Here is a 21,202-nt window from a genome sequence, read left to right on the forward strand (position 1 = left end):
TGCATCTTTTTCTTACTTTCGGTAACCCTTTAACTACAAGCAACAATTGTTCCAAAATGGATTATGATGTAACACACAGCTGAAAGTAACTCCAAAACTCTGTTATGTATTCCAAAAGAACTTATTGTATATTGATAATTCACCAATAAAACTGAATTGATTAATTAATATTGTTCGAAGCCCAAACCTATTTATTCGTATAAATAGTTAAATTCGATGATAAAATTTTTAAATCATAAATCCTATTAAAACACAGAAATCGGAGAAAAAAAGGTTCCATGTTTTATATATTATTTAAAAAATGCTTAAAATAAGTAATTTAAATGATTTTCTGTTTTTGGTTTTGTTCATGTTTTTTAAGTGGTTTTGTAGCGTTTTATTTGGATGAAACTTTGTCTCGCAGAGTTAGTATCAACAAAAGCCACTTAACATTATTGGTTTTTCATACAAATCTCAATACAATTTTGTAGGCTAGTCACGTAAAACGGGCATCTGTATAGTATCCCTTGTCAATCAATTTCGGTGTTTTCAACAAAGGTGAGTTATGATTAGAAATGTTCAGTACAAAAAAATACATTTTGTAAATTTAATTATTCTCAACAATTTATTTTTTGTGCTGTTTCACAGCTTTTTTTTACAGATTGTTGATGATTTTTTTTAACCAGAAATTGAAATTTACCATTCGTAAAAAAAATAATAAAATATTTTTTTACCTGAAATTACCATTTAGATCACTAAGAACTTAAAAAGCGATTTTTTTTTCGAAAAACTGTTTGATTGTATTGTTTCAATAGATTTTTGAAATTTTTGTATTGTGCAATTTCTTTGTATTTGGAAATCAAAATATTAAAATAAAAAGGTCTTTATGAATAAAACTGAGAATAATTTTCTACAGCTCATTAGTCCGGTTTATAGAAATTTTACTCTTTCTTAAAAAAATATGAATAATTGGTATTTTTTCAAAAGTTTAAATGTTTTTTCAGTTTTCTTTTCTTACTGAAATTCGATATGAAACCATATCGATCGTAAAATCCCTTCCCGGGATACATGGTTTCGATTTTTACATTCCAATTTAGTATGGATTTGAAGGACGAGGCAAACTTGTCACAAAGTTGCAGCCAAATCGCCAAATATAAAAACTAAAATAAAAAAAAATGCCGACTGTGGAGAGAATTGCTCAAAATTGGTAAAATAGAATAATTTAAATGCGGAAAACAATAAAATTATCTCAAACAAAGAAACTTTATTAGAAGCCTAAATTTCAAAATATTAAGCAAAAATTATCACAAAATGCTTTATACATGATTTTACTTAGGCCGATGAAGATATTTCTAAAAGTTCATTTTAATGTGACAAAAATAACCTTTTTTAAATCCGGCAAAAAAAAACAAAATATTTTTAATTTAATTCAACAATGCATTAAATATCAATTTCGTGTCATTCTCGAAAAAAACGGCCTTTTTTCATAGAAAAATAGAATTGATAAATAATACATTTCAATACAAGGACTGAAAAGTTCTACTTTCAGCACTCAAGTAAATATAATTTTGGTTCAACGGTAAATTTACTAAAAACATGGACGTCTGTTTCAATTCTTTTAAACGATTGTTTTCGGCAAACCTCGTTGGATAAATGTATGACACGTGCTGAAAAATATTCATTTTGCATCCTTTTACATAAACTACTAGGTATTTAAATTGTTTTCAGCTGGCTGCAAGTCTTTTTTATTTAAATGATGAAGCTTGTAAAAAAAAATGACAGCTAATTTTTCCAGCCAACATTGAAGACATGTCTTTGGAAAATATTTGCAACGGTTTCTGTTATAAATTTGAGTAATATTAACGAGTTTATGAATATGTTCTTTATCCTGGAGTTTTGCGCCTTTATACGATATGTTCAAAATAAAATTCAAAATTTGTGGAGAGATCAATAATTTTTTATTTGATTAAAAAAGGACAAATCGTCGCCGTCATGCTAACTTGTCGCACGTGCATTTTGGGTCAAATTGAATTAAGAACGCCATTTTGTGCAGCTCACAATGCCTCATCTTTTGACCTTCACTGATCCCAAAAATTCGATTTCAATCCTGAGATATTCAATGAAAACCAAAAAAGTTCCGAAATTTTTTGTCACTTTGCATATGAAAGTAGTTTTAATCTTGTCGTGCTATCTTGTCACTCCCTGAAAATTGATATAAGTGCGACAACTGGCCAAAGGGATTTGAGGTCAGAACGCGTTTGACGCACGTACAAGTTAGACTACCGTAAACATTTGTAATTATAACTCGGGACTCCAGTAACCAACTTTAACCAAACTTCGGAACAAAGCACATAATGGTCAGCCAAACAAAACGTGTTTGTTATTGTTTACATTCCGTGTTTTAAGGTGTATTCAAACTTAGCCGCATCCGTAGCCGCATGCCGCATCCGCAAAATATTTGACAGTACGGACGCACAGTGCGGAAGCGATTTCTCCAATGCATTTCAAATGTTCCCATTCACACTGAACCGCATCCGTATACGGATCCGTACTGCGTCAAATTTTATACGGATGCGGCTGCGGATGCGGTATTAAGGTGTATTCACATTATACCGCATCCGCAGCCGCAGCCGCATCCGCACAAAATTTGACAGTACGGACGCACAGTGCGGACGCGATTTCTCCAATACATTTCATATGCAGCCATTCACACTGTTCCGCATCCGTATCCGCAGTACGGATCCGCATACGGATGCGGAACAGTGTGAATGGCTGCATATGAAATGCATTGGAGAAATCGCGTCCGCACTGTGCGTCCGTACTGTCAAATTTTGCAAATGCGGCTGCGGTATAATGTGAATACACCTTTATGTGAATACAACTTAACACTGTATCCTAAATAATTAACTTTATATTTGACAAGTTTAAAATACAAATTCAAAATTTCCAGTTTAATTTTTTTCTGATTTTTTGATAAAGTAGGAGCAAACAAAAATTGGAAATAAAATTTGCATTGGCCTTATTGTAAAACTTATCAAAATCATGAAGGAGTGGGATCAAAAGTCTCGGGAACACTTTATGTTGTTTACTGTTTGACATGTTTTGATTTTTTAACAATCTTTCAAAGACCTTTTAATATTTAAAGCTTTCTATGAAGCTTTGAAGAAAATATTTAAGAAGTTAAGGGAGCAACAATAAGAAATGGAATGAAAAACACAAACATAAACAAACAAAATTGTATCCGAAACAGATTGACTTAATTGTAAATAAAACAAGAGAATAAAAGTGATAAGAAACTCGCAAGAAAAACAACATAAATATTCTTACAAAATTCAATGAAAAATCATAAAACCGTCATTTTAAAGTTGTCTAAAGTGAACATTACCCTTACTAAGCACTTTTTATCATTTTTTTTTATTGCAAAAATTCAACTTACTTCGTCCTGCTTTGGCCTTTCTTCTCCAGCAGCCCTGCGGAATGTTGTGGCTCCGGCGGATTCTGATGATGACTCCGTTGACAAAGTCCCGCGCCTGTTGCATAGCTGCTCCTCAGATGACACTCTGACTTCTTCGACGATAAATGCCGCCTCGCTTTTGAAACTCTCACTCTCACTGGACTATTTACACCTTTGACTTTTTTATTTATAACATTTTTTCACTGCCGTGCACTGGCAACACTGCTTCTTCATATTGATACATTTTCACACGCATTGTTGGTAACATTATGAAAGCTGAATTATGTTGACTGAAAAATAACACAATTTTTTCTGTAATTTCGTACAACTTTTCGTTGACACCACAAAGTATTTGCCGTGACCGCGAATTGTTGTGCGCGGTTGATGTTGTTTGCTGCCGGTGCAGCAGCAGCCGCCTCTTTGTTGGCGAAATAGTTGTTCGAGTTGTTAATAATTATTATTTCTGCCGGCGAGTGCCAGTTTCGGCGCTGGGTTTGAACTTGTACGCCACACGACGGACGATTCGGTACACAGCTCTGCGGTTCGCCGCGGTTCAGATTGGTTTTTCAAGCGCTGGCAGTGGTGCCAAATTTTTTGATTTTTTTTAAAGGCGATTTAAAGGTTTGTTTTTAAAATAAAAGATAAACTTAGTTAAAAAATAGATTCCCAAATGCTTCAATTCTAAAACCAAAACTCTGGAAGATTTTCTGGCAGCACTGCCCCCACACAATCAATTCAGCTAACGGGCTTCGTCGATTGTGGAGAGCTTATTCCGGGCAGATTTTGCACTTCTGCGAACGGATGGATATATGGGAAATATCAGCTGGTGTGAGCTCGAGTGGGGGGTTCAGTTTCACGGTTGGATTGCTCTTAAGTTGACTCAAGTGTGTGTTGCTATCAAGCGAGCAAGCTGCGGATGTTTTTATTTTGGAATTGAGTGAAAAAAAAGTTTGTTCTCCCCTAGCTTTGAGCCGGAAGTTGGAGAATTTGAGCTGTGTCTAAGTGCAGTTGAGCAATTCTCTACGAAATCAGTATTTTTTCATCAATTTTGATTTTTATATTTTTTAATCCGACTGAAACTTTTTTGATGGCTTCGGTATGCCCAAAGAAGCCATTTTGCATCATTAGTTTGTCCATATAAATACAAATTTGGCAGCTGTCCATACAAAAATGATATGTGAAAAATTCAAAAATCTGTATCTTGTGAAGGAATTTTTTGATCGATTTGGTGTCTTCAGCAAAGTTGTAGGTATGGATACGGACTTCACTGGAAAAAAATGATACAAGGTAAAAAAAATTTGGTGATTTTTAATTTCACTTTTTGTCACTAAAACTTGATTTGCAAAAAACACTATTTTTATTATTTTTTTGATATGTTTAAGAGGACATCAAATGCCAACTTTTCAGATATTTCCAGGTTGTGTAAAAAATCTTTGAATGAATTTTTGAATCAATACTGATTTTTTTAAAAAATCGAAAAATTGGTCGCAAAAATTTTTCAACTTCATTTTTCGATGTAAAATCAAATTTGCAATCAAAAAGTACTGTAGTGAAATTTTGATAAAATGCACCGTTTTCAAGTTAAATCCATTTTTAGGTGACTTTTTGCCTTCCTCACCTTACTGAGGAAAGGCTATAAAATCACTCGAAAACTGAACTTTTTATTTAGACCTCCTAGACCTACCGTCATTTACACCTATCGACTCAGAATCAAATTATGAGCAAATGTCTGTGTGTGTGGTGGCTGAACCGATTTTGTCCGTTTTGGCGTCATTCGATCCGTCTTGTGGTCCCATAAGTCGCTATTAAAATTTATGTGGTTTAGTTAAGTACTTCAAAAGTTATGCTAAAAAAACGATTTTAACAAAAGTCCGGAAGATTGTAAAAAGGGTGGTTTTTGTAAGAAAACCTGGCATGTTATACATTTTTAGAAAGGTATTCGAAAGACCTTTCCAACGCGACCAATACATTGCAGATCTGACAATCCTATCAAAAGTTATTAGCACTTAAGTGTTATTTATGTACTTTTTGGAAGCCGGATCTCAGATATCGTTATGAAAACTTTGTCCGGATCTATTATGCGACCTGTCGTTGGATGGGTAATCAAAAGACCTTTCCAACGCGTTTTAAACATTGATAATCTGACAACCCTATCAAAAGTTATAAGCACTTAAGTGTTATTTATACACTTTTTGGAGGCCAGATCCCAGATATTTTGATGAAAACGTTTTCCAAATATATCATGCGACCTATCTTTGGATAGGTAATTAAATGACCTTTCCAACGAATGTGAGGAAGGCACCAACCACCTAAGGGTGGATTAATTAACGTTTTTAAAAATAGTCGCAGTTTTTATTTTTTTTTAAATAGTGCACATGTTTGCCCACTTTTGAAAAAAATATTTTTGAAAAGTTGAGAAAATTCTCTATATTTTGCTTGTTAATACGACCCTTAGTTTCTGAGATATTGCCATGCAAAGGCTTAAAAATAGGAAAATTGATGTTTTCTTTGTCTCACCCAAACAACCCACCATTTTCTAATGTCGATATCTCAGCAATTAATGGTCCGATTTACAATGTCAAAATATGAAACTTTCGAAAAAAATATTTTCAAAATTTTTAAATCAAGACAACATTTGAAAAGGGCGTAATATTGAATGTTTGGCTCTTTTGAAATATTAGTCTTAGTTTAAAATTTATATTGTTTTCGAAAAGATCGGAAAATTTCACGAATGTTTCATATTTTAACATTGAAAATCGGACCATAAGTTGCTGAGATATCGACATTAGAAAATGGTGCGTTGTTTGGGTGAGACTTAGAAAAAATAAATTTTCCTGTTTTTAAATCATTGCTTGCCTCATATCTCAGAAACTAAGGGTCGTATCAACAAAGTTCAAAAAAGCAAAATATAGAGAATTTTCTCAGCTTTTCAAAACTATTCTTTCCAAAAGTGGGCAAACATGTGCACTTATTTAAAAAAAAAATGAAAAACTGCGACTATTTTCAAAAAGTTACCTAAAAATGGCTTTAACTTGAAAACGGCGCACTTTATCAAAATTTCACTTAAGTACTATAGTAAGTTTTTCAAATAGTTTATAATAATTTAATTTAAATCAATGATAAAAATTAAATAAATAGGGCTGATTTCTTGGAAAATCGATCAAAACCTCCATCATCCTTAAAACTTATTTAGATATGCAGTCAACATACGATGTTGTGCAATGATTACTCATAATCAAAACAAACACATCAGGCAACGTATTTAGCTTTTATAGTCGTCATTAGCTCAAACTTGCTTGCAAACGGAACGTGTGCCACGCGCTAGGCTTCGTCATCATCGTCACAGTCATCTAACCATCAACCCGTTGACGGACAGGGCCAACCGGTTGCCAAATTTGTAATTACACTTGTTTGGCTATAGTGACTGGTTTGTTTTGCTAATGGTGTATTGGAGCTGATATCGACGGTGGTGGTGTTGTTGATGTTTGTTAAACACCTTTTTGGCGAGACACCTGAAATTAGCGGCCTTGCCTTCATTAGCTGTCTTTCATGAATAATGAGCTCTTGGCTAAGTGAAATAATTTTCTTAGTTTGAATTTATTTATTTTTTGTTAAATTATATATATTCTGTAAAAATTAAAATTTGTTTTTTTTATATCAAACAAGTTGAACTATTTAACTAATAAAATAAGCTTTTTCTGAGACTTCGTGTAGCTCTTGACACAAGTGAAGAATTGGTCGGAAGAAAATTGCCGAGGTCTTTACACGAGGTGCCACATTGTGGGCAAGTGCCCCCCAGCATATCGATTGACGCCGCTGACATCATCCGGACGGCCGAGTCATCAAAGGGCCGTAAAACGGCACCACGTCGATGAATCGCTCGTTAGTTGAGCCGGAGACAATTGAGCGATACGTCATTTCCGTCCTTCCTTCTTCGTGGAAGGAGAGTATATGTCATTATTGCGCTGACTTGCCCAGTCGGGAAAATCAGATTGGCTTCCCTCCCCAGTAGAGGTCGTAACTTTGCGAAATGTTAGTGAATCGTAAAGTGAGATTAAATTGAAAACACGGGTTAAGGCGATGAAAGATAACTCATCTTAATGAGTGGCTAAGCTCATCAATTAACCCTCAGCATTCGCTGGACAAAAGTTACCCAAAATAACCTGTATATTTTTTTAATCTTCGAAAAATGCGCTATTTACATGGTTATTAAAGAAGATTAAAATAAGGTTTTAAAAAACGCTAAAACTTCAACATAAATAAATTGTGTTAAAACTTTCAAATGATTAAAAAAAACTTGATGGTAGTTAAATATGGAAAAGAAACCATAATTTTAAACCAAAAGCAAAATTATTAGTTTTGTTTACCCCTAGATTTGTTTGCAAAAAAGAAGCTTTGGATTAATTCCAGCCAAAACAGGAATTTTTTAGGTACTTTTTTCTCGATCCTCTCCGATTTCAATGAAACTTTTTAGACATGTTATCCTACGCTTATGTAAGCCATTTTTGTGTATATGGAGCCAGTTTAGCTCGATAATTACATTTGAGAAGGGCGTGAGTGTTTTAAATATTTTTGTATTTCGTAATTTAAATATTGCTGTAACTCGAAGCCGTTATATCAAAAGTGTTCAAACACAAACTTGCAGGAAATTTGACGGGTTTTCCGAAAAAATACACTGAAAGAAAAAAAATCACGCCACTTTTATTAGATTTTCGATTTTTATGTTTAAAAGTAAAATTTGGAGGTGAACCCACGATTTTTTTTTTCGCTCGAAATTTTTGTGAAAAGAGCCTAAGATGTTACAAAAAAGACTCACGCAAAATGCAGGATGGTATGTCTCTCCTAAAAAAAACACTAAAAAAGTTTTAAAAACCCTGCCATTTTCCGTTACTCGCCCGTAAAAAAAAATCGAACATGTCTTTTTAAGGGAAATTTAATGTACTTTTCGAATCTACTTGACCCAGAAGGGTATTTTTTTCATTAAGAACAAAATTTTGTGTTTTTTTCTAACTTTTCAGGGAGATTTTTTAAAGTGTAACAATGTTCTACAAAGTTGTAGAGCAGACAATTAAAAAAAAATATATGTAAATAAAGGGGTTTCCTTAAAACCACCACGAATGTTCACGATTTTACAAAACAATGTTTTGGAAAAGTTACTTTTTGCATTTCTCTTTGTTTCGTCGTCCGTGTCTGTCGCGGGTGACGATGAACGGCCATGATCAACGACAACCATCATTTTCTAAACTTTTTTTCGTAATAACTCGTGATGTTTATAAGCAACCCCCTTATGTTCATACATCAAAATTTTTGAAATTGTCTGCTCTACAACTTTGTAGAACATTGTTACACTCTAAAAAATAACCCTGCAAAGTTAGAAAAAACACGAAATTTTAAAATGAAAAATTTTGTTCTAAATGAAAAAATGACCCTTCTGGGTCAATGTAGATTCGAAAAGAACATTAAATTTCCCATAAAATGACATGTTCCAAAAATTTTTACAGTCGAGTAACGGAAAATGGGAGAATTTTTAAAACTTTTTTAGTGTTTTTTTCGATGAAAAATACGTTTTTTCGGAATTCTGAGTACGCCATCAAATCGGGCGTCTAATTTTACATAAAAGTCCCTTTGACACCAAATTTCTATCTCATCACCGTTTCCGGCTGCAAATTATTGAAAAACACCTCTTTTTTCGCATGTTCAAAAATTGAAGGGGTCGTACCGCCCCTCGGTCACGAGATATCAAAAAACGGACCTCGGATTCGTGATCAGGGACAAAAGTTACCCCTCAGGACAAAGTTTCACGCAAATCGAAGAGGGGTCGGGGCAACTGCTGTGTGAGTTGGCGGAGAATTACCCATGTACATAGGACCTTTTAAAAAAGTAAGCGAGAATGGTTCCTTTAATTTATTGTTGCTTTGTAATATGTTTTATTTTAAACATCTCCCAAACAAAATAAATCTAAAGCAAGTTCTTTTAATTTGTTCGATATTAACTTCTTTACATTTACTTTCTTATTTCCTTCAGCTTAATTTAAAGAAATGCAAAAAAGAAAACCATAACAACAACAATACGATACAATTGCAATTATTTTTTAGAAGTTAACTAAGTAAATATTTAGCTATTTAAATAGTTGGATTTGTTTTAAATTTTACAGTGATTAATACTTTTTAATCAGAATCATTAAAAAAATAATTATGTGTTATATACATTTTTTATACATTTAGTAACAATTTAGACCTTATTAATTATTTATAATAATTACAATTGGAGAAAAGCGCCAAATTTAATACGTCTTTGATTGAACCACAGTCAGTTTATGTAGAATAACATAAAGCTTAAATTTTTGGAAATCGCGATAAAAATTCCCAACTGAGCAACTCTCTACGAAATCGGCCGATTTCGACCATTTTTTTTTTGTATTTTTTTATTTGACTCAAACTTTGTGGGGGCCTTCCCTATGACCAAATAAGCTATTTTGCGTCATTGGTTCACCCATACAAGTCTCCATACAATTTTGGCTGCTGTCCATACAAAAATGGTATGTAAATATTCAAACAGCTGTAACTTTTGAGTGAATTTTCTGATCAATTTGGTGTCTTCGGCAAAGTTGTAGGTATTGTTGAGTACTTTTGAGAAAAAAATAGGTACACGGAAAAAAATGTGCAGATTTTTTTATCAACATTTTTTTTACAAAAACTCAATTTCCCAAAATACGTATTTTTTGATTTTCGAGATTTTTTGATATGTTTTAGGGGACAAAAATCCGCAACTTTTGAGCCATAGAGAAACATGGTCAAAAAATCTGCCGCCGAGTTATGAAAGAGCCGCTTTAAGAAAAAGAAACACGAAAATTTAAGTTTTCTTAATATCACCAAAAAAACACACCATTTTCTAATGACGACATCTCAGCAACTAATGGTCCGATTTTCAATGTTAAATTATGAAACATTCGTAAAATTTTCCGATTCTTTCGAAAAAAATATTTTGAAAATTTTTAAATCAAGACTAGCATTTTTAATGGGCGTAATATTCAATATTACAAATATTTTTATATTATATTATATATTATATTTTATATTTCAAAATATTTTTTTCGAAAAGATCGAAAAATTTCACGAATGTTTCATATTTTAACATTGAAAATCGGACCATTAGTTGCTGAGATATCGTCATTAGAAAATGGTGGGCTGATTGGGTGAGACTTAGAAAACTTCAATTTTCGTGTTTCTTTTTCTTTAAGCCGCTGTATCTCAGCAACCAGAGGTCCAATCTTCAATGTCTCTTAGACAATTTTATAGCAAATTTTCTGAACTTTTCAAAAAAAATATTTTTGGAAATGGTCACTCATGGTCACTATTTTTAAAAATTGAAAAACTGCAAATATTTCGCTAAAATCAAACTTTCGGTGGCTATATCTTGAAAACGGAGCCCTTTATCAAAAAATCTGTAAAGTACTTTTCGATTGCAAATTCAATTTCGCATTAAAAAGTAATGTCAAACTTGTTTTTGCATGAAACTTCAATTTTTTCCAAAAATCACTATTTTTTCAAAAATTCATAACTCGGCGGCAGATTTTTTGACCATGTTTCTCTATGGCTCAAAAGTTGCGGATTTTTGTCCCCTAAAACATATCAAAAAATCTCGAAAATCAAAAAATACTTATTTTGGGAAATTGAGTTTTAATGAAAAAAAAAGTTGATAAAAAAATCTGCAATTTTTTTTCCGTGTACCTATTTTTTCTCAAAAGTCCTCAACAATACCTACAACTTTGCCGAAGACACCCAATTGATCAGAAAATTCACTCAAAAGTTACAGCTGTTTGAATATTTACATACCATTTTTGTATGGACAGCTGCCAAAATTGTATGGAGACTTGTATGGGTGAACCAATGACACAAAATAGCATATTTGGTCATAGGGAAGGCCCCCTCAAAGTTTGAGCCAAATCAAAAAATACAAATAAAATCCATTTCCGGTTTTGGTAGAGAATTGCTCAACTGTCATAAACGGAAAGAATTTATGGAATTTTTTTAACGTGTTTGCAATCGTTTGTAATTGAATTGAATGAAAAATATTTAACTTATACTTTGAACCTGAAGCCATATTAAAAAGATGGCTAGCCAATTCTTGTTTTTTTGAATGCTTTTTTTGTATTTATAAATAGCTTTATGTTTTGTTTTTTTTATGTTAACGAAGTTATATTTAAGATTTTCTTTTTAATTTTGAGTTCTAAATATTTTTTTAAAATCAAATCAAAACAATGTTAGTTCTTTTCAAATAGTTGTCTGTTATTTCTCTTAAAAAAATATTTGACATTCACAATTAAAAAAATATATAATTGTACACTTGCAAATTTAAAGTTATTCTGTTTATGCTTTCAGCGATTTTTCAAATGTATTTTTTAAACTCTTTAGTTATAGTCTCGTTTTTAGTTGGTTGTGGCCTTACTTATAATTTGTTAAAAATTACATGCGAAAAAAATCGCTTCGAATTACCTTGAGAAAAAGTTCCCAAAATATTTAGGAAAGTTTCGAAAGTAAGTTAACTATAATCAGCAACACTTTCAAAGTCATGAAATGAGTTCAAGTCTTAAAATTGCATTTTGGGTCCATTTTTCGCATTTTAAATAGGAAACAGTTTGTGTTAACCTTCTAGTGCCCAATTTTTTATCGAAAGCTTTAATTTTTCCGTGGTCATTTCGAGCAATTTTTGTTCTACGAGAAACTTTAATTCTCTTGTTTTATGTTTCCGGTTTCATTTTTAGTTTTTTAATTTGCATAATAATTCTTGGACAATATGACAATTACTGCTTACTTATTAATGCATAAAATATTGGAAAAGTTATTAAAAATTCAGCCAGATTTAACCCTGAAAATATGACATTTATATAAAGTCGCATATAACAAGTCAAACCTCCAACCGTGTTATTTTCTTAACATTTAAAAGTTCTTCATTCCAAAAATGGATTTTTGGCCAATGTTTAGCTCGAGTTTGGGTTGTAGAAAGTCAAATTTTGCAATTTAAATATTATTTTAGTTAAAATTGAACATAAAAGAGGGAATAATATTCAATCATCAAATTTTCAACAAGATTAACCAAATTTTAACTGTGAATTTCCATGATTGATTTTTTTTATAAATTTCAAATGTATGTGGCCCTTTGAATAAATAATCGATTACCCCTACCCGAAGTAACTCCAATCTTCACATTACACAATAATGGGAAAAATCATGACAAAACGCATATGCAAGTGACGTTTTGCGCGGAGACCTTCGTTCCATGCACCTTGCATAGCGCAGGCCTACACGTCAACGTTGTAGGTGAGAATGGCGTAATTGCACCGCCAAGTACCTCTGTGATAGCTGCGACTATCGAATGTGGACTGTTAAGTGGGGTGAAGTTGAACTTTCCTTGAATTTTATATAAATTTTAATCGTTTTTAGAGAATTCTATTTTTAGACTTTTTTTTGTTAAAGAAAATTCAAAAAGTCTCTGAACTGACTTCGAATGCTTCCAAAAAAACTTCAGATGACAGTAAGTCAAAACAGACGCTCTACAACGTGCTACAAACACAGGGCCACGTGCGACCCCGCAATACCCATGTGTTGTATTCTTACTGCTGCTGCTCAAAGGTGTGGGTGTGTTTACAGTAATTAAGGCTGAAATTTATGGGAATTCTAATGCGATGGGAAAACCTTTCTGTGTAAACAAAATCCCCAGGAGTTCATTTAGTGTTTTCCAAACTGGCAAGCGTAGAAACTGCTACGAAAGCAGTCTTCGACCTTGAAGATTCTGAAATCGTTCCATTTATTCTGAGAATGTAATTTTCTTCGATATGTGTGACACACTCAGGGCTTGAGTTTCGATGAGTCACCAACCACCTCCTTCTCCGCGTAGACGTTCTGCAACGTTGAACTTAAGAGAGACTGCCCCCCATAGCTATAGGACGGCGACGACGACCACATGTGCTCTAATCAGCATGTTCTGCAGTGCGGACGGGCGATAGCGCGAAAACTTTTATGATCTAACCGACATTTGCCGGAGAAGGAGGGACCGCCCCCCTGAAGTAAGGCGGTTTTGGGAGATAGCAAAGAAGCAGGGGGCGGTACACACACAAAGTGTGCTTTTTAATTAAGTTTTTATTGCCGAGCAATTCGGGGATATTTTGGCACAGCGGAACGGTACTATTCGTCGTCGTGGTTGCGCTTTAGTGCAATTCATAGGTAGAATTTAAAAACGAGCAGAAATATTACAAAACTAAACAATCTTTTTTATAGAAAAAAAATAATAAAAAAAATGGATTCAGACTGCTCTTGCTTGAAAAAACTCACAAATATAGTATAGAAACAATAAGATTAAAGATTATGAAATTCTTTATAATATGTTTGAATTTAGAATTTAAAAAAATATAAAAAAATTATCAAAGTATTGCCTTAAAAAAAATACTATTAATAAATCCTGTAAATTTTATTTCAAGAAGTATTCATGTTTGAAGGAATGGCAAAACTAAGGACAATGTTATTGAAATAAAAATAAACCAATAAAAAACATTGAAATTTCTTCGAATTAAAAAAAATCTCTTCTCAAAGTTCTTAAGCAAACTGCACGTGTTTTAAAAACTGGAAAAACTCACAAAAATATCAATAAATCAAGAATAGATAATTTTCTAAATTTCTGAATTTATAAATTTGAAAAACGATCAAAATATATTAAAAATGAACCTGTTTGCAAGATAAGAAAATATAACGAACTTTTTACAAAGACATTGTGATATATTTGTGAGAAGAGTGGTTCTCTACGATTTCGCCAATCAACTTTTCTTTGTAATTTTTATTTGGATGAAACTTTTTCCATTGATTCCCCATGCCACAAGAAGCAATTTTGCATTATTAGTTTTTCATACAAGTCTCCATACAATTTTGAGGGCTGGTCATACATTGCAGGACTTTTCGAAAAAAAAAATGGTAAACGGAAAAAGTTTCAATTTTTATAATTATATTTTTATCCTAAAAGTTAAATTCCCAAAAAAATGTTTTAAATTTTTTGATGTGTTTAAGGGGTTTAAAAAGACATCTTCTGAACCATATTGCGTGATAGTGCAGAATCTAGAGCAATTTTTTTTTAAAGCACTTATTGTCCGATTTTCAATGTCTCAGAGAGAAAATTGAAGGAAATTTTCTCACTTTTTCAAAAATATTTTACATGGGTAAATTTCATTCAAGAAGTATAAAACGAAAAGAAATCAACAATTTATACCTAAAACCAAACCAAAACTATCAGAAAATTCCTTCTCAAGATGCAGAATTTCATAAATTTACATACCCATTTTGTATGACCAGCACCCAAAATTGTATGGAGACTTGTATGGAAAATCGAATGATGCAAAATTGCTTCTTTTGACATAGAGAATGCATAGACAAAGTTTCATCCAAATCAATAATTAAAACTGAAAATCGCGAAATAATTTGCGAATTTGTAGAAAACTACTTAAAATATAAAATTATCTGCAATATTTTTTGGTTTTAGATCGATCATTTGTCGCAAATCAATTTTGCCTGTGTGTCGTTTACTTCAGTTTATTATAAATTCATGATTTTAATAAAATAATGTATAAAGCGTGCAGATGCAGGATTGAATGCAGTAATGATAAATTTAAATTTCAATTTTAAAGTTATATGTGAAGACAAGAAAAATTTAATAAATGTGTGCAACACACTTTTTTTTAACAAAATATAAGTTTTCGGAATTCAATCCTCTAACATATATTCAAACCTAATAACTATCAAAACTAACATATTCCACAAATTTTACCTTTTATTTAAAAAAAATTGTTTTGCTTGTGACATATTTTGTTAGATTACTATAAATTTGTAAATTTGTGGTTTCATAAATCTAAAATAAAATTTCACAATTAAATGTTTATTTTTTAACTAAGTTTTATATTTTTTGACAAATTTCATATAAATTTGAAGTTTTTTTTTTAAATAAAAAGTAAGTTGAAAATCATGATCAAAAGACTTTTTCATTTAAATTCTTCATTTTTATTGCAGTCAAAACCAATTTTGAATCATGAATCATTATTTTTCACATTTACTTAGAAGTTTGAATATATTTATGAATTCTGTTTTAGTAACACAAAAAAACATTGTTGTTTTGAAAAAAATATCTGTGCAATGTTGAACATTGATTAAATGATTCAATAATTTGATTCAAAATTATATTTATATTTTATGGTTAATACATACGAAAAAAATATTTATGTTTCAAAATTATTTATGAAGTAATAACCACTTTTTATATTTTCAACGACAATTCTTTTTGTAATGATTTTATGACTATTTTTTGGTAACTAAACCTCAAATTTACACGGATGTAATAAAAAATTAACAAACTTGGTAAAACATATATTAAATTATGATTTTTCAAATAAATCATGGAAACCAACATGACGCAATCAATAAAATTTACACACTTTCAATCTGTTCTGATTTTGGAGTACATTTTTTGCAGCATGAAATCTGATAAAATTGGATTCGGAAACCCTTATTGAATTTATCTTTCCGGTTATTTAACATAACATATTGATAAAAAAAAAGATAGGTATGTGAACCATCGATTTTCAGCGATTTTTTCTTAAGAAACCTTCTTTTTTTTCTCCCTTTTTTTTCCTTTAAAATGGATAAAATATCTTTGAAAGATGTCGCTGTAGACCCCCTGACAAAATATTTCGATTCGAATTTTTAATCTTAAGTTTGTTCTTCTAAAGCAGCGATTCTCAACCTTCTTCTAGGCTGGTACCCCCTACCGTGTAAATCAAGTAGGCCCGGTACCCCGTTGAGAATCGCTGTTCTAAAGCAATACACACCGTAAACAAATGCAAAAATCAGCATTATAAAATGCATTCTCAATGATTTATAAGATTTTTATAAACTAAAAAACTAATTTTGGTAATGAGCATGAGCATGAGCATGAGAGACCACCCATGGTTGTCCTTCTCCGTTGCTGAACAGGACCGTAATATCCTATCAATACAACCGACCATACGCTTAAACGATCTAATGGTGTTTCCCTTATCAACAGCATGTATGAATGCGCTGAAAAGATAAAACATCAAGATCATTAAAACTAGATCTGGAGCAAATAGGTAACAGTCGTTGGCCACCAACGGCGCCCGCCATGTCAGTTTGTAGATCTCGGGGGATTTGGACGGAAATGTTAGTTAGCACAGGTTGCTACAAAGGGTGGGTTCTATACGATATCCACACCCCCACGTGTGCCGGAAAACTACTTCTACTTGGGATTTTGTTAGTGGGAAAGGGTAATGGCCAGGATTCAACATAGAGGATGATGATGCGACCCAATAATCAATAAATTTTGTTTAATGGTGTGATGTATTATGCATTCTCAAGGCAAACAGTCGGAGTATGCGGATGAGACTATTCCCGGTTATTTGGTGTTGAGTTTAGCATAAATGATTGAATCTTAGACAGCCGACTGTGGAAAGATAAAACCAACTAAAATGCGAAAACGCGAAACCGCCAGGACCGAAGAACACACACAATCGGGGGGACAACAAAGACGGAAACGGCATCGAAAATCCTGCGAGATGACCGCGACGCACACCGTTCAAATTCTCCAAGGCAACTGTCAAGCTTCACGAAATCGCCCGGACCGAAATACACACACAATCGGGGGGACAACAAAGACGGAAACGGCATCGAAAATCCTGCGAGATGACCGCGACGCGCACCTTTCAAGTTCTCACTAAAAAACTAATTTTGGTAATATTTTTTTAGTCCTCCAATTTTTGGAAATTTTTCAAGGTGGCGTTTATGCAAAAAACTTCTTTGAAAAGTGTTCATGAAATTCTGCCAATGTTAGCAAAATATCAAATAAATAAGTTTCATTGATTCAACTCTGAGATGTTGATAAAATCGTTAAAAATATTACATGAGTTCAAGACCACCTCAACTGAAAAAAAAAACAAATATAATTTCTTATCACCCCAACTGACAACAATACAAACAGAATTTCTGAATAATATTTTTCATAAAATATCAATGTTGGTTCACAAAATTACCAACTGAATGAATTGCAGATTTCTATCGCTATCCCGATTTATTCCAATCTCATCAACAAAGTCACTATTTCTCGCTAAAATTCACCTCGCTCAAGCGTAACCTAAACCTGGCTCCAATTCTTGTTTATGCCGAACAAAAAACAACACACACACATAAATATTCCCTCCGTCAATTTCACACTCTCGTGACCTCCATTTTCACGCTTAATTATAACGGAGACATCTTGTTTCGATTTTCCTCCAACGCACACACAAATCACCGCACCGTTTTTTTACCCGAGTCCGATTTTCCCCTGCTGTCTCCAAAAAAAAAGCGCAACCAAGCGAAATTCGCTCAACGACAGAATTAGTACCAACTTTCAGTCAATGAAACTGATTGGCGTCATTCACGATTGCCTTCTCCCCGCCCGCCGTGAGGACAAATGAGTGAAGCCATTCTCAACAGGTGTTTATTTAATTTAACCCGTTTTTCCTGCGCCCCCACTTTGAGGGGTGAGAGGGAAAATTCTCTCCATGAGGGTTTTCCACATTTCCATCGCACCAACACAGAGCAAAATTCTGACACGGCGGGACAAAATAGTACGAAAATAGATACACGCCAAAAGAGTGTGGATTTCGGCGGTTTTTTGCGGGCAGAGAAACATGAAGAAGACAAGAAGAAAAATAAAACATGGCCCCAAACGTGAGCTGGTGACTGGAAGAAAGTTGTACTGTCTCGGTCTCGGTGTCGAAGGTGAGCTTGTCTGACGAGTGAGTGAGAGTTAGCAGAAGGTAGTGTAGTAGGAGTTGAGTTATGGCTGATTTACCACTGATGTACAACTGTTGAGTTGTGGTTTATTTTTTTTCCTTCGACTGCAGTGAGGTGGCAAAACATACAAGCACGGTGGGTTTTTATTAGAAAAAAAAACAATTTGTTTTTAATTTGAAAAAACCAACAAGTTTTGGAACGAAAATGGGCACAAAGGAAAATGGGGCATCCTCCGCCAAACCACCCGAAATCGGATAAAATTGAGCAACGACCTCTCTTCGATTTCCGTGAAACTTTGCGCTAAGATGTAATTTTGCTCCCTAATCACGAATCCGAGGTTAATTTTTCGATATCCCGAGACGGTGGGGCGGTACGACCCCTTTCATGTTTCGGAATTTTTACTAAGGCACGTTTCAGTACGTGATTTGTAGCAAGAAACCGTTAAGAGATAGAAATTTTGTGTCAAATGGACTTTTGTGTGTAAACAGCCGGTTTAGCCTGTTACTTGGCAAATCAGCTTCATGACTTTCAATTACAGCTAATAAAAAGCGTTTTCAACTGAAATCAAGTGATAAATAGCTAAATAGGAAGTGAACAAGCAAAGTGTTTATAACCAGTTTTACAAAAAAGTTGTTTGAATAATGAGTTCAGCAAAAGATATGAGAATTCTCCTCAAAAAATTATGCCCAAAAACGAATTACAATATTTGTACGACGATTTTGATCAATATTTTCCGAAAATCATATATTTTTAATTTTGTTTTTGATTCGTAGCTTTGGTACCATTGTTGTATTTTTGGGAATTCAACTATCTATCTCGGTTCTGAAATAAATGAAAATGTTGAGGTCTGATAAAAATGTTTTTTTTTCTCATAGGAGAATTATAAAAACAGCTTAGTTCAGGGATGACTCAAAACTTCCCATTTTGTTTGATTATTTGTAAAAGAATCATCAAAATCTATTGTGTTACAATCGACCCTTAACGGGCTCCGATTTGAAAATGTGTCAAAAATCATTTGTTTAACTAATTCTGAGATGAATGCTGTGAATAGCTTTTTTATGCCGTGAATAGCTTGGTGATGTAAAAGAGAATCAGTAAATAAAAAGAAAATATTTTCGGAATCATATCAGAAAAATCAAAGGGTAGGATGAAAAAAAAAATTTCTACCAGAAAAAATAATTTCAATTCCTGTAAATGTTGGCTTTCTGTTTGTTAAGTTTAGTGCACATGTTCAATCTATCTGTTAATTTTATAACTACAAAGTTTTTCAATCAAATCTTTTTAAAATTACGTCATGATTTAATGGAGCATCCTTGGAGAACTGTCATTTCACCACTCGAATCCAGTGCTCCATTGTGACTAGTTAAATAAAATTGCTCAGATTTTTTTTAATGTTTACGTTTAATTTTGTTTGCATAATGTCAACTTTTCTTGTAAAAGTAACTTTCAGTAAATGCAGTTGACTTTCTCTGGGTCAATATTTTGAGAACCGAGGAAGCGATATGGATATGGAGTCGAATAATTTGAAGTAAACTGTAAACTGTAAGAAATTTCCATGCGAATAGAGAAAAATATGTAGACATGTGAGATTGATATTTTGAGTATGGTTACTGTTTTATCAGCTTTTCTTTAAAAAGGAGAATGGGCAAATTTGGTCCAAGGATGTACACGAACGGGACCAACTTTTTTCGAAAGATCTCGCCGAGACATGAAAAAAAGTCTTCTGGACCAACTCTCTAAACCCCGGGGTTCAAAAGTTACATGCTGTTAAAGTTTGAGCATTTTGGGTTAAAATGTACAAAAAATCGTATTTTTGCTATTTCTAAAATCATTTATAAAATCTCTGTTTCATTATGGATTTCGATTTTCTTGACTTCATTCGACGCGTATCAGCCTAAACTATGAGTTCTGATATGTCTTAGCATGATTGAAACATGATTTCTCTTGTTTTTATCCGGTTGAATCGTTTGTGCAAGAGGCATCCCATAGAAACAAGTCGAAACTTCAAGGTTTTGAAACCGGGTCCAACCCAGACTGCTTCAGTGTGTATGGAAGGCTTCAGTGCAATGTTGTAACAACTTATTGGGATGGTCTGAGTCATCCGAGAACTCCTTGGAGTTAAAACCGGTGAGTCTACCGCCGTAACAAGCAAGATGTCGGCGGTTTTTGACCACGGATCATACCCGCATGGCTTCAGTGAGTATGGTAGACTACTATGCTGATGTGTTAGAGTGTCCTGGGTTCTTCTAGGACTCCCTGGAGTTAACAAGTAAACAACAAGCAAAATGTCGACCGGTTTTGACAACGGAACATACCCGCATAGCTTCAGTGAGTGTGGTAGACTACTTTGCTAATGTGTTAGGATGTCCTGGGTCATCAAAGGACTCCCTGGAGTTATGATCTGTAGGTCTACGGCTGTTACAAGGACTCCCTGGAATGGTCCAGAACATCCCAACATAACAGCAATACAGTCTGCCATACTCACTGAATCTTTGCGGTTATGATGCGCAAGTGTTGTTACAGTGACCCAAATATCTAAACTCCAGGGAGTCCTAGGATGACCAAAGACATCCCAACACATTAACAAAGCAGTTTACCATACTGTCTGAAGCTATGCGTGTATGTTCTGGGGTCAAAAATCGTCGACCTCTTGCTTGTTACGGCTGTAGCTCCACAGATCATAACTCCAGGGAGTCCTTGGATGACCCAAGATATCCTAACACATTAGCAAAGTAGTCTACCACACTCACTGAAGATATGCGGGTATGTTCCGTTGTCAAAACCGGTCGACATTTTGTTTGTTACGGTAGTAGACCCACAGATCATAACTCCAGGGAGTCCTAGGAGAACCCAGGACACTCCAACACATCAGCATAGTAGTCTATCATACTCACTGAAGCCATGCGGGTATGATCCGTGGTCAAAAACCGCCGACATCTTG

At 33.5% G+C, this 21,202-nt stretch overlaps 1 protein-coding gene across 14 annotated transcripts in view; it reads right to left on the minus strand.

Annotated features, from left to right (window-relative positions):
* The window catches only part of LOC6038130 (probable phospholipid-transporting ATPase IA), a 158,512-nt gene that overhangs the window by 65,026 nt on the left and 72,284 nt on the right, over window positions 1-21,202 (minus strand). For 3 of the 14 annotated variants that reach the window (XM_038250601.1, XM_038250600.1, XM_038250599.1), the window contains exon 2: window positions 3,416-3,723. The exons of the other annotated variants lie outside the window; for them this stretch is intronic. In XM_038250601.1, coding sequence (XP_038106529.1) covers window positions 3,416-3,518 — 103 coding nt within the window. In that variant the 5' untranslated portion in view covers window positions 3,519-3,723. The remainder of the gene's footprint in view (window positions 1-3,415; window positions 3,724-21,202) is intronic. 14 annotated transcript variants of the gene reach the window in all.

The sequence above is a fragment of the Culex quinquefasciatus genome, chromosome 2 (genome assembly GCF_015732765.1).
Source record: "Culex quinquefasciatus strain JHB chromosome 2, VPISU_Cqui_1.0_pri_paternal, whole genome shotgun sequence".
NCBI lineage: Eukaryota > Metazoa > Arthropoda > Insecta > Diptera > Culicidae > Culex > Culex quinquefasciatus.